This window comes from Phocoena sinus, chromosome 18 (genome assembly GCF_008692025.1).
Source record: "Phocoena sinus isolate mPhoSin1 chromosome 18, mPhoSin1.pri, whole genome shotgun sequence".
NCBI classification, from domain to species: domain Eukaryota; kingdom Metazoa; phylum Chordata; class Mammalia; order Artiodactyla; family Phocoenidae; genus Phocoena; species Phocoena sinus.
Window position 1 is genome coordinate 19,142,037 of NC_045780.1, and position 15,365 is coordinate 19,157,401.

Here is a 15,365-nt window from a genome sequence, read left to right on the forward strand (position 1 = left end):
AACCCCACATCTTTTAACAGATACTCCTCATTCCCTTCACTTCCCATTCCCTGGCAATCACTAACCTATCTTCCATCTCATGGATATGCCTGTTCTGGACATATCATTAAATGAAACATGTGACCTTTTGTGTCTGGTATCTTTCACTTAGCTTAATGTTTTCAAGGTTCATCCGTATTGTAGCATGTAGCAGAACTTTATTCCCTTTTATGGCTGAACAATATTCTACCATATGGATAGATCACATTTTGTTTATCCATTCATCAGCTGATGGACATTCAGGGTTTCCACTTTTTGGCTATTATAAATAATGCTGCCATGAACATCTGTATACAAATTTATGTGCTGAAATTTGATATTTTGGGATATATGAGTTAAATAAAATGTTAAAATTAATTTCACTTGTTTCTTTTTACTTGTCATGCAGCTACTAGAATATTTAAAATATATGGCTTGGGCTTCCCTGGTGGCGCAGTGGTTAAGAATCTGCTTGCCAATGCAGGGGAGACAGGTTCAAGCCCTGGTCCGGGAAGATCCCACATGCCACGGAGCAACTAAGCCCGTGCACCACAACTACTGAGCCTGCACTCTAGAGCCCACGAGCCACAACTACTGAAGCCCATGTGCCTAGAGCCCGTGCTCCGCAACAAGAGAAGCCACCGCAATGAGAAGCACGTGCAGCACAACTAAGAGTAGCCGCTGCTCGCTGCAACTAGAGAAAGCCCGCGTGCAGCAATGAAGACCCAACAGAGCCGAAAATAATAAATAAATAAATAAATAAATATATGGCTTGCATTTTTATATTTCTATGTGACAGCATTAATGTAGTTAATAATAGCTTTAAAAGCTACTGTTTATTTAGCATTTAGTATGTGCTAGGAGGTGAGCTAGCCAGTAACATTATCTTACAATTACTCTGCAAGGAGAGCATTATTAGCTATATTTTACAGATTCAAATTGAGGTTTAAAGACATTAAGTACGTTTCCCTAGCTCACACAGTCAATGAATGACAAAATTATTAATATCTAGATCTGTTTAGCTTTTTAAAAGTTATCATAATCACTACAGCACATTGCCATATATACACATATAGTCTACCCTGAAATAAATAGGCTTTAGTATCACAGTTAATCTTCCCAACTGCTCTTCAAAAGATGGTACATATAAGATAGAAGAAATCCTATTGATCTACTTCAAGGCCAATATACACTAAATTATCTCATATAACTAGTCAATAAAAATTCCAAATCTCTTTTGCAAAGGCCTGAGTGATCTTTTAAAGGCCAAATCTGACTATGTCACTCTCTAGCTTAAAATCTATGACTCCCCATCTCCTGCTGGGTAAAGTCCAAGCTCACTATCAGTCTAATTCCCTCCTACCTTTTAGCCATTAGCAATATCAAAATACTTTACAGTACTGCTCTGGCTTTGCACACATGCTAATCACTCTGCCTACCTAGGATACTCAGTCCCAGTCTCCACATATTTTGCTTGCTGAGTTTCTATCTATCCTTTAAACCCTACTCAGACATTGCCTTCTTCTGTAGTTTTTTCACCCCATAATTATTCTTCTTACCTTTAAACATACACAGTATTTTGCCCACTACATAATTTCTACTTCTTACAAATAATCCTCTACAGTAGCACATCAAATGATTATTGCACTTATTTTTATTAAAAGATAGAATTTATTTATTTACCATAAGCTAATTGATGATCATAGTAGCACAAGATTTTACATCCCTAGCATCTAACACATAGCGGGTACTAACAGTCACTTCATTAATGCTTGGTATAGTTTCTTAATTTATGTGGAGTAAAACAGCTGATAGGCTGAAGTTTCTTAAAGGATATTCCACAAAAAAACTACTTCTTCTAAACCACCATGGAGAATACAAGTCATAGCTCAGTAGTATAGGTCACATACACCTTCCAGTGCCAACATGCTTTCTTTTTCTAAACATAGTATCACCATTAGGAAGAATTCTAAATTTAGGTCACCCTTCCATTCAGAGCTACAAGTCTTCCGGCAGAGAAGGCTAAAGTGGAAACTAGCTTTAAGTTTGTTTAAAAAAAAATGAGAACCATGAGTAAAACAAGTAATTTTGGAAGAAACATTCAGAATGAATATGATTGGACAAATAAGAAAGTTAAGAATATTAAGGGGACAGGGCTTCCCTGGTGACGCAGTGGTTGAGAGTCCGCCTGCCGATGCAGGGGACACGGGTTTGTGCCCCAGTCCGGGAGGGTCCCACATGCCGCGGAGCGGCTGGGCCTGTGAGCCATGGCCGCTGAGCCTGAGCGTCCCGAGCCTGTGCTCCGCAACGGGAGAGGCCACAGCAGTCAGAGGCCCGCGTACCCCAAAAAAAAAAAAAAAAAAAAAAAAAGAATATTAAGGGGACAAATCTAAGGTGTAATACTTAATAACTTTACTAAGAATGTAACAGTTCCCAGAAGGAAACTAATCATGAACAATGATACGAAAAAGCAGGGTGTAACCCTAATAAAATTTGTACTTTACCTTTCTAATTTGCTGTAGAGTGCACACAACACATTATACTTCTTCAACAGTCTTGATATAACATTATCAACTTTGATACTGGTATCGATTTCTTTTAGTAAGTCAAAAAATTTATAGACACTACAAAGGAAAGAATAGAAAAAAGTGAATCCATAACTTTAAAAATTCATTTTGTTTCATTTTCAAAGCATAGACATTTCAATTCAAAACACTTGTTAGCTCTACACCAAATCACTATTATATATCGTTTAGAAGGAACTTAGATTTTGCATTTTACTAGAATTTAAAGAGGAAAAAAATCAACTAGTCTTCAACCTATACCACTATATCTATACACCTATGCCTACATCTACTTATCATCAAGAACACAGAAAAAAAAATAAGGGTTATAACAGACATATACATATATTTATTTCTGTATCTATCTATATGTTTTAAAATCACAAGTTCACATCCATTTACCCAATTCCAACACAAAAACTACAGGGTTCCTTCCAGTGTTTCCCTTTCCATATTCACAACTCTTCTTTGACAGTGAGAAACCTGGGACCCACTTATCTTTAATTTACTCATTTAATCAATCCTCCATATAAGTACCAAGCTACCCACTCCTCCACATAGGCACCCTCCTCTCCTGCTCAGACTGACTCTCCCCATCCTGGACTGCCCTCCCGCCTCCACATGGACACCATCCTCACCCTAGTAGGACTCTGACTCCTCACCCCAGACTGCCCTTACCCCACATGTGCCATGACTCCCTATACCAGCTGCCCGCACACCCTGCTTGGTCTCTGACATTGCACAGCAAGCAGCCCATGTCAAGAAGCCCCAGGCCCCTGGTGGATGACCCTCTCATCCCACTGTGGCTCTGGCATCCTTCTCTGGGCACCACAGTGCTCCCCACCACAGATGCACACACCTACTTTCTTCAGCCCACCAGCGGTTTTAGGACTGAATTGTTGGAGAAGGGAAAAGGGAAACTGATTAAAAATTTTAGGTTGTTTAAATAGTAACTTTAAATCATTGTTTATTGTTTTCTATAAGAATTAACCTATTTGAAATATCAATACATACATTTTTGACTTCTGAAAAATAGGGCGCTACAGATAGCAAGCATCAACTGCACTTCACACACTCACTTCTAATCAAGTTTGTCTAAGGAGCTATACCAAAGCAGCTAACTGAACTACAGGGTAGTCACTAGACCCATCCATAGGCTGTCTAGCAACCAGTGAGTTACAGGCTTCATTCCAAAAAGAGGGCTGTACCACTCAGACATTTATCTTGGGAACTGGAAAAATAAAAGCCTCAGCTAATCAGCAGAGGGCACAGAACACAAAAGAAGGTTATGAAAAGTTCCACTGATATAGAGGGGATTGGGGCAGCCATGACAAGCTTTGTGGGAAAGCAAATAAAGGAGGAGTAGAAATGATACAGAGTAGATAATCATGATGCTGCTTGGAAAAGAAAAAGAATGGGGACTTCCCTGGTGGCACAGTGGTTTAAGAATCCCCCTGCCAACGCAGGGGACACGGGTTCAAGCCTCGGTCCAGGAAGATCCCACATGCCATGGAGCAACCAAGCCCGCACACCACAACTACTGAAGCCCGCACATCTAGAGACCGTGCTCCACAACAAGAGAAGCCACAGCAGTGAGATGCCTGCACACTGCAATGAAGAGTAGCCCCTGCTAGATGCAACTAGAGAAAGCCCACACGCAGCAACGAAGACTCAGCGCAACCAAAAATAAATAGATAAATAAAAATCGATACTTTAAAAAAAAAAAAGAATGGAGCTAACCTGCTGAGAAAAAGAAATCAAACTTAGAATGGCATTTATTCAGGAACCACTCTCACTTCCAGTTTTGAGATATATGGCAATACCTATCCATGGAGCACCATGAAAACTGTGAATTGTTACTAAAAAGCCACCTTTTTCTAGGGGTAACTTAAGTGAGTCTCTATTCCTTCTGTAGTCCTCCTCTGAAGGAAAGAAGTAAAGGCAGGAAGGTGAGAGGAAGGAAGGCAGGCAGACAGGCATAAAAAGCCATAATTAAAACACACAGATCTGTAGATAACTACATATTCTAGGAGCAGTGCTCCATGGATTGATAATGGTCCATAAACTGTTTACCAGTCCACAATTAAGTACAGAAATTGGGGGTAAACACTTAAAAACTTTTATGGCAATCTGACACTAATTTTAATGCCTGCTGAATCCAATAATAAAAAATTTAGTCCTGTGTTTAGTATGATTTTTGTTTCATTTTTCTAGTAATTAATTTATATTACTTATTTTTAAAACATCAGTCTATGACATACTGGGAAGAAAAGAAACTAGCCCTTCACCAGAGTACTTTTAAGAAGCAGTGGTTTAGATAACATTCCTGGATAGTTATCAGAACACTGAGAGATACCCTAAGAAAAAGTTGTACCAAATACATTACTATAATTATTGTAGTGATATTATTTATGATATGCCCATTTTATAAATCAGAGTTACTCTATGACTACTCAGAGAAAAAGTTTAGGAAAATCTTTTCCAGGAAAATTCTTTCACCTTATAGATAAAGGATGTAATAGACTTTCTCTGTCATATTTATTTAGCAGTCTATGGATAGCTATATAACACTGTATTGCAGTCATCTGTTTAATTTAAACTGGATGAGATTCTTGAGGTCAGAGACTGTATCTCACCTCTATATCATTAGAACCTAGTAGAGTAACACAGCGCCTAGCAGTTGGTAAGTTTTGTTTCCTTCCCCCTTTTTGTTTGGGGGGGGCGGGTAATAGGAGGAATCTACAGAAAAAAAGAGATCAAGACCTCATCAGCACCTATGGTGTTACAGGCATTGACTCGAAAACTATTTACTTCTCTGCTCGTTATAAGTTATTTAATTCTCAAAATTCTATCAAGTAGTTAATAATTTTTATTTTGCAGAAAAGGAAAGGAACCCGAGACTTCATAAGGATAAGCAATCTGCTCCAAGTCATATACCTTGTAAAATAAACCCAGTCTATCTTAACCCAAACATTCATTCTTTCTAATCCTCAGAGGTCACGAAAACATATGCTGAATAAATGAATAAATCAACGCAAAATTTTACCTCTATATTTAGATTATTTTTCAGCTATATAAAAACTATTTTGATTTAGTGATTTTAGCTAATAACGTTAAACTGTGAAATCTCTGAGAGGTAAACCAATTCATATTCAATAAGTTAAATATGAACATACAAGGCCTTTGTTTCCACATTCTATTTAGAGGTAATAAGAAAAAGTTACTAAAACATGCAACAATTTATCTCATTTACACAAAATACCAATTATGTCTAACTCTAGACGGTTTTATCCAAGAAAAAACATATACTACTATCTTTTTGGTAAAATTATTTACTGTTACATTTCATAAACATACTGCAAAAGAAATGACTGGAATTCCCAGAAGGCTTCTCTTGACTTACTGGAAACAGTAAACTCCTCTTATTAGGCTTAGAAACTTTAATTAGAAACTTTAATTAGAAACTTTAATTAAGTAATTACAGGGACAAGTATTATAATAGATACTCAACTGAACATACAGTCTCAAAACATATATAATTATAATACCTATTATATTAAATAATCTTAAACTTTAATAAATCAACTAAATTCCTTTAAGATAGACTCATACTACTTTTACAAAGGTTTTAATATATAAGCCTACTTCATAAATCTTTGCTTTTTTTGTCCATTTTATCAACAGCTACAATTAAGAAAGTTTACAGATAGTGAGAGACACAATGGAAATTTTCCCAGGACAGAAACTGCTACATTTTTAAGAAAGTGTGGCAAAAATACACCTTCATTAAGGGCTCTAATGGAGAACAGGAGTTCACTGGTTGACCTAAGTTTTCTACGTTTTATTTAATTTTAGCATTTCCCACTAATTCCCTAAAGTCTATTAAAATGATAGCTCAGAAATAGCTTTCTTTAATGGCAGAGGCCTATATTAATATAAGAAATTTTACCTGGTTTCAATGTTTTTCTGCAGCTCAGTGAAAGTGAATGGCATCTCATCTAGGTCAACTGCTGCAATAAAGATACAGATTCCCCATAGTTCCTTTTTCTTTTGAACATAACCTTCCTGGAAACAAAACAAGACAAAACAAAACAAAACAAAACAAAAAGGTTCAAATATTTCATTAAATCATTCACACACTGGATATTGTGCTAAAACTGTATTATATGCAACTTTTTTCTTATTCAGCATAACAAAATTAATTTGTTACTAAATCTTTATGAGGTCATATACTTGAGAGCATTTAATTCTACACTAGTAACAAACAAACTAGTTACAAAATTAGTAACTAAATTTTATACTATAAGGCAAAAAAATTACTAGAAAGGTCAAAAAGTTAAATTACAACTTTCTACAAAAAATCTAGGGGCCAGTCAGTTCTCTGAAGTAAATACTTTCATTTTTCAGTAATCCAATGTCATCAAAGCCAAGTTGAAAGATTTTAGGCTCCATAAAATGGACTCCAAAATTTTTTTTCTTCTAATTCACTTGTTCTTTTGTCAATCTATTGATTCAAGTCTTTTTTTAAAATTTTTAAATTATTTTTATTTTTGGCTGCCTCGGGTCTTTGTTGCTGCGCGTGGGCTTTCTCTAGCTGCGGAGAGCGGGGGCTACTCTTCGTTGGGGTGCTCGGTCTTCTCATTGCGGTGGCTTCTCTTGTTGCGGAGCATGGGCTCTAGGGCACGCAGGCTTCAGTAGTTGTGGCACATGGGCTTAGTTGCTCTGCAGCACGCGGGATCTTCCCGGACCAGGGCTCGAACCCGTGTCCCCTGCATTGGCAGGTGGATTCTTAACCACTGTGCCACCACGGAAGTCCTGATTCAAGTATTTTTTAACCTTATGAAATTCATATCTCTCAGTGCCCTAATTGCCTTCCTTGTAAAATGGAAATACATATATCACTTTGTAAGAATTAAATGAGATTATATACATAAAGCCCTTAGATCTGGCATATAATTAATATTCAATGAATGATGGCTACCACTATCATTAGAATATTTTTTCATTATCATTAAAATACTTTTTATCCCCAAAAATACACATCCCTATTTAAATATGTAAGTTTTATAGGTAAAATATGGATTATATTAAATTGAAAACAAAAGAAATACCAAATAATCTGATGTTCTATCAAACAGCTGGAACTGCTTATTACTCTTAATTGGAGATTACAATGGAGCTGAAAAGTATGTGATGCAATTTTATATTGTTCTGAAACCTCAATTATATAAAAGCTTTAGAAAAAAGAATTATTCTAGATTATCAAATTTTATGGATAATATGAAGCTTATCACTATCCAACTCTAAACTTTTCCTTAATTTTAGCTACTTGGGAAATAAATATTTTAAAACTTGTATTATAACTATACACCCACTAGAATTGTTAAAATTAAAAAGACTAACAATATCAAAGGTTGATAAGGATATAAAGCAATGGAACACTCAAACATTACTGATGAAAACGTAAAATGGTACAACCATTTTTGAAAAGAAGTTTGGCAAGTTCTTATAAAGTTATATACCTGCCATAGCACTTAGCAATTCCACCCCTAGATATTTATACCCAAGAGAAGTGGAAACTTGGTACCTGAATGTTAACAGCAGCTTCATTCATAAAAACCAAAAACTCAAACAACCCAATATCCAAAAACAAGTGAAGAGATAAACTGTGGTATATCCATTCAATGGAATGTTATTCAACAATAAAAAGGAAAAGTATAAATACACACAACATAGATAAATCTCAGTTATTACACAGAGGAAAGAAAGCCAAATACAGAAGTGTACATGCTGTGTACACTCTGATTTCTACAAAATTCTAGAAAAGGCAAACCTAATCTTTAATGTCAGAAAGTAGATCAGTGGCTGCCTGGGGACAGGAGTGGATGTGTGTTGGGGAATGATGACAAAAGAGAATGAGACAACTTTCTGGAGTAATAAAAAATTTTTAGATCTCAATGGTTAAATAACATTTGTCAAAACCTATTGAACTCTTCACTTAAAACTGGTTGATTTAGTGTATATAAATTATACTTCAATAAATTTGACATTGAAACTGGACTACATACTTACTATTTCTGAAACTGAACAACAAAGTATATGTTGCTTGACTGTTATAATGACTATTAAGTATGTTTTAATAAAATGAATGAACATAAACTCATATATATATATACACTTATAAGTATTTACATTACTATGGTCAATTTCTCAGGAACTACTAAGATGTAAAAGGTTGGTTGTCTCTATAATAAACAACTTCCAAACTACCATGATTTTTTAATTTTTATGCTTAATTCTTATCATGATTTTGGTTTGCTTCTTTGCTCAGGCTATCACCTGTTGAACCTAACTTCTCTCAATGTGTCTTCTTTCAGCAAATCCAATCTTTTTTTTACTCTTTTAAAGTTGGGAAATGAAGTATTAAGATTGTTAAAATTGAGTATGTACTTTATTCATTTTTTTTAAATAGCAAATTTTATTAGGACATAGCAAATACGATTCAACATAAGCTCATTTGAAATGATAAAATGCCTAAATAAAATGTTGTATACATAGGTTCTGACTTTTAAGGACCAGAGGAACTTTCCTATAAGCAAAATGTGTGACCTTTATTTCAGATGATTTATAAATCTTGTTTTTGTTGTTGATACTGTTGATGTTCTAGCTGCATCCCAATTAACTATATGTATAGATAAAGTGTTCTTTCTTCTTCATACACAGTTATATATGGAAGAAAAATAAATGTTCCTTCTAAACTTGAGAATATTAAATATTTTAATCACCTATATTTGATTTAGTTCTTTAGAGGGAACCATATTACAGATGAGATCAATGTTATAAAACCAAATGATTCATGCACAAATATTTTTGTTAATCTATGTGAAGAAAATAATCAGTTTCCAATTAACAGAGTCCTAGAAGTAGAATTTCTACATTAAAGTATTTAAGATTCTAGATATAGAATTATATATAGAGATAGAGACAGATATGGAAAGGGCTTGCATTTTAGTTGTAACCTATAACATCCACTTGGTCTGATCTTATATCTGGATGCCACCAAAATTTGCCAGAAGGAAAAAATTTACAAAGCCATGAAGATGAGAATCAACTACAAAATCCTACTCTATAATCATTCTGTTAACTTTTTAAAATAGTAGATTATACTGGAACACAAATGACAGAATTTAACACAAAGTCATCTGATATGATAAATGCCTAAACGGAAAACATCAGCCTAACCACCATGTTTGCAATCATTTAAAAATCATAGGGCTTCCCTGGTGGCGCAGTGGTTGAGAGTCCGCCTGCCGGTGCAGGGGACACGGGTTCGTGCCCCGGTCCGGGAAGATCCCACATGCCACAGAGCGGCTGGGCCCGTGAGCCACGGTCGCTGAGACTGTGTGACCAGAGCCTGTGCTACGCAACGGGAGAGGCCACAACAGTGAGAGGCCCGTGTACCGCAAGAAAAAAAAAAAAAATCATATATCTTCATATAGTTTTCTTTGCCTCTTCCAGTTTGTTTTTTAATATCTTCCAAAATTTGATATCTCTAATAATTTTTAAAGAAATACTCATTAAAAAAAAAGAAGAAAAAAGAAATACTTGTTATGCAACTGCCATGGTTTTATGACTTTGGGGATACAGTGATGAAAACAGAAACAAACAAAATTCCCTGTCTCCCTGGAACTTATACTTTTATTTATGTTAAGAACATGCTTTTTGGTGTCAAACATTCAAGAGTTTGAATACTCTAGTGGTATAACTGAGCAACTTGCTTAAATCCAATTAGACCTCAGTTTCTACTAAAATAGAGATGATAATATCTAATCAGAGTCACTATGAAAATTAACAGTAAGGACGCTTTTTATTTTTATTTATTTATTTTTTGGGCCTCACGTGGTGGCATGCAGGATCTTAGTTCCCCAACCAGGGTCAAACCTGTGCCCTCTGCAGTGGAAGTGTAAATTCTTAACCACTGGAATGCCAGGGAAGTCTCTGAGGATGCACTTAAGTAATAGCACGGTGCCCGGCATTATACTCATTGAACCACAACCATCATCAGCAGCACTATTATCAGTGAATCTAGCACTCATTCCTCTGTATCATATCTGTCTCAATACTATCCGTAATCCACCCTTCTCCACACCAGAAACATCCATTCCTGGGAATGCTAAGGAATGCTGGAGGTGTGTGTCTGTGTGTGTGTGTGTGTGTGTGTGTAAGAAATCATGTTTATTGACCTCCAGCCCCTGGAAATCACTGATCTGATTTCAATTCCTTTTCCAGAATATCATACAAATGGAATTATACAGTCTGTAGCCTTTTTCGTCTGGCTTCTTTCACTTAGCATAATGCTTCTGAGGACTCATCCATATTGTTGTATCTATAATATTAGTATTTATTCCTTTTAATTGCTGAGTAGCACTCCATTGTATGACTACGCCACAATTTATTTATCTACTCCAACAGCTGAATACACTGCTGTGAATAAGGCTACTAACCCTAGCCTTAAATATCCAACTACAGATCTTTAGGTGGATGTATGTTTTCATTTTTCTTGGGTGAATATCTAAGTTGAGGAATGCTAAGTTCTATATTAAATACAAGTTTAAGTTTATAAGAAACTAGTAAACTGTTTTCCAACGTGGCTGTACCACTTTGCATTCCCACCAGCAACAAATGAGAGTTCCAGCTGCTTCACATCCTTACTAGCACTTAGTTTTTGTTTGGCTGTTCTTGCCTGTTTTTTAGCCATCCTAGTAGGTATGTAATGGTACCTTTTCCCAAGGACTAATGACATTGAGTACTTTTTCAAATCTTACTTAACATCCATATCTCTTCTTTGGTAAAGGGTGTTTTCAAATCTTTTGCCAATTTTCTATTCAGTTGTTTGTCTTATTAAGTTGTAAGAATTAGTTATACATTCTGGATTCAAATCGCTTAACAGATTTGTGTTTCGCAAAAATTTTCAACCAATCTGTGGCTTTTCATTTTCTTAAATATTGTATGCCAAAGAGCATAAGTTTTTAATTTTGATGGAGCTCAATTTATTACTTTGCTTTATAGATCACGCTTTTGGTGGTGCTATCTATGAAATCTTTGCTTAACTCCAGGTCACGAGGATTTTCTCCTATGTCATCTTCTACAAGTTTAGATCTACGATTCATTTGAATTAACTTTTATAAATGGTGCAAGATAGGGATTAAAGTTCTTTTTTTGCATATGGACGTCCAATTGCTCCAGCATCGTTTGTTAAGAGGAATATCCTTCCTCCACTGAATTACCTTAGCACCTCTGTGTGCAAAGACTGACTATATATGTGTGAATTCTATTTCTGGATTCTCTTTTCTGTTCCACTGACCTGCTTGTCTTTCTTTTTACTAGTACTACAATGTCTTGATTACTGTAGCTGTGTTTTGTTCTTTTTTAGTTCAGTTTGATTCAAGATTTTTAAATCCGTAAAGGACATCTGATTTACTTCTAATTGTGCAGATTAAGAAATTAAAGACCAGGGGCTTCCCTGGTGGCGCAGCAGTTGAGAGTCCGCCTGCCGATGCAGGGGACACGGGTTCGTGTCCTAGTCCGGGAGGATCCCACATGCCGCGGAGTGGCTGGGCGTGTGAGCCATGGTTGCTGAGCCTGTGCGTCTGGAGCCTGTGCTCTGCAACGGGAGAGGCCACAGCAGTGAGAGGCCCGCGTACCGCAAAAAAAAAAAAAAAAAAAAAAAAGAAATTAAAGACTAGAGTGTTGAGACTTGCTCAACACAGCCAGTCGATGCCACAGACCTAAAACCCAAGTTTCTTAACACTCAATTTAGTATTGTTCCATTTATTTAAGAATATTTCCTTAATTACATTTCTACATTGATGTTCCTAACATTTTCACTACTGAAATCCTTAATCTCATCACCCCACTAAGAGTCTTATACTCTTAACTACTTTACTATTCCGTACTCTTCATTTCTATTTTACTGAGAAGGTTAGAGAATCACAATACCAAAAGCCTCGACATTTTTCTCCACGTCAAATAATTTCTAAACACCATAAACTTCAGTCTTCCTCCAATGTCTCTGCATCTTCAACTTCCTCTTCTGACTTTAACAAATGGACATTCTCCTCCACTCTCAAATTAATATATCTAATCCCTCCGTACCTCCCACTTTGGATCACACTGCCTCTCATCTCCTTCAAGACCTAGTTTATTAATGCTTCCCTCTGTCTTCTGTAATTTCTCTAACACTTCTTTCTAAACACGTATTTCCCTTAAGATAAGCTTGCACCACCTTAAAAAAAGAAAAAACCCTATCCCTGGACTTTATCAAGCTACTGGCCTAACCACACATCTAAACCTCTCACTATTGACACACATACTCACCATGTACACTCTCACAGTCACACCTACTGCATCCACTGAACACATCTACTATATAAGCACTATTCTACTGACGCTATTCTCGAAGTCTCCAAAGACTGCTCTCTTTCTAAACTGAATGGCCTTTTCTTTGGTTTCATCCACAAAGTCCTGTATACAACATCTAACACCACTGTAATGAACCTTTTTCCCTTAGCTTTTTAAACACTCTAACATCCGCATTCTCTTTATTTCTCCCAACTTTTTCAGTGTTTCCTAATTCCAAGGACTTTTTCCCAGAACCTTCTCTTTTCCTCCACAATCTCATCCACTTCTATAGCACCCTCATCACCTCCATACAGATGTTTCTCATATCTCATCCTGCTTTCCAGCCCTCACTGCTCTCTCAAGATCCAGGCCCTATTTTCCAATGGCAATTTACAACCTAAAATCTGTAACTGATTTGTTTTCTTGAAAATTTAGTTGAGAATTACGAAATGGGCTCAGAACAGCACCTTAAAAATTGTTAAAACAGAGGAAAAGTAATTTTTACTCAGCCAAAAGAATGACCAATAAATAAACAGAAGAAAAAAATGGGGAAAGGGTAAGAAAAAGCATTTTGCAAAAGAAAAAACAGTAATTTCCAATAAACGTATTTTGAAAATACTGAACCTCAGAATAGTGTCAGTTGAAGGACAATTTGCAAATATGCATCAAGATCCTTAAGAGTTCAGTTTTATCTCTAAGAATTTATCCTATGAAAATAATTGGAGTGTTGAGTCAAGATTTAGTGTAATATATGTTCAAAGAATTATTTATAAGAGTAAAAATAGTGGGAAAAGCTTAAATATCTTTAAATAAAACGGTTAAAAAAATTATGAAAGAGCTATATCATAGAATAACATAAAACTCTTAAAACATTTCAAAGATTATAAGGACATGGGAAAATACCAAAGACATGTTAAGAGAAAAAAACACCAGAATACAAATTCCTGTGTATATTTTGACTCCAATTTTGTGAAAAAATTTTAAAAGGAAGGAAAGGCAAATATATATCAAAATGTTAACTATTATCTCTAGGTGGTAGGATTACAAATGATTTTCATTTTCTTCATTAACACTAGATACATTTTCTAAGTTACCTAACAACTATAAAATGGGGGGAAAGTAAGTCAATTTAAAAGTACTAAATTTATATAAAGCAGGAGAGAGAAAAATTAGGAATATTCTTGAGAAAAATCTTTAAAATATTAAAACTGTAATTACATATACTATAGTTTAAATAGAAATCTACAATCAATACTTAAGAGGCTACCTATTTAAGCTGTCATTTAATTTAGTTCACCTGAACCACCCAATTGACAACCCCGAATTACTGATGACTTGTACTTGCTTTATCGCAAGCACTAACTTATAAAAGAGCTCCACCAAGTGGTAACATAAATCATCTTGGAAACATCTGAAAAGTAGGTTATCTTAACTAGTCATGCTATCATAACCAACATGAATTTAAACTAAAATTTTAAAAGTTAAAAACACTACTCTCTCTTATCTTCCCTTTTTAAAATATCAGCCATGACCAAGATGGAAATAAGCCATAAATAATATGCTCTTTATCTCAGGGTCAAAAGGATACATCCTTACACTAGATTCATGAGACTGTAATGCATGATTAGCCATAAAGTTACAAGTTAAATGTATTAGAGAAGTAGAGGTGATAAGAGCTGCCTTTATCTTCCACTCCTGGATTTCCTCCTTACCAAGGTTATATGTAGGAGCAAAAGGGATAATATGCCAGAAAATCCTTCCTCTCACTTGCATAATATTAGCCCTCAGCAGTTAGTGTTAAGGAAATTCTTTGATGTGGTCAGAAGAAGCAAAAGGCAAGAGTAGCACAGTCAAGAAGAATGTAAAAGCTCAATCATATTTGTACTCAATCATATTTTTGATACCATATTCAAGGGTGAACACCAGCTGAATTAGTCATCCAGTTACACAATGCCTTTGTGGGGAGACAGTTGACTCTACTCCCAGAAAAATACGTACCTGGCAAGTTGAGATTCATCTAGCCTTCTGCCCAAGAATTTAGTACCTGGGGCTCCCTCCTTTAAGAGCTCTTACAGAACTGAATGGATAGGCCTATTTAAGCACTTAAGTAAACTGAAGTTCAGTTTACTTACTTGCTCAATTGTCCATATCTCAACTAGTCTGTAAGCATCTTGAAGGCATAATTATATCTAATACACCGTTATACCCCCAAAAACCTAGTACAATTTCCAGCACTAACTTGATGTTAAATGCACATTTTTTAAAAGAGCAGTAGCAATAGTCATCCCCCCGTATAGGATAGAATGACTTTTTTTACTCTCTCTTTTTCCTCCTAGTATGCTCAGAGAAACAAGCAGCAACTGAATCATGAGTAAAAAATAT

General features: G+C 35.6%; 1 protein-coding gene across 1 annotated transcript in view; it reads right to left on the reverse strand.

Moving 5' to 3' along the window:
- The window catches only part of RB1 (RB transcriptional corepressor 1), a 131,072-nt gene that overhangs the window by 93,763 nt on the left and 21,944 nt on the right, over positions 1 to 15,365 (reverse strand). The window contains exons 3-4 of the mRNA XM_032611172.1: positions 6,532 to 6,647; positions 2,523 to 2,642 (exon numbers count right to left, since the gene is read on the reverse strand). Coding sequence (XP_032467063.1) covers positions 2,523 to 2,642; positions 6,532 to 6,647 — 236 coding nt within the window. The remainder of the gene's footprint in view (positions 1 to 2,522; positions 2,643 to 6,531; positions 6,648 to 15,365) is intronic.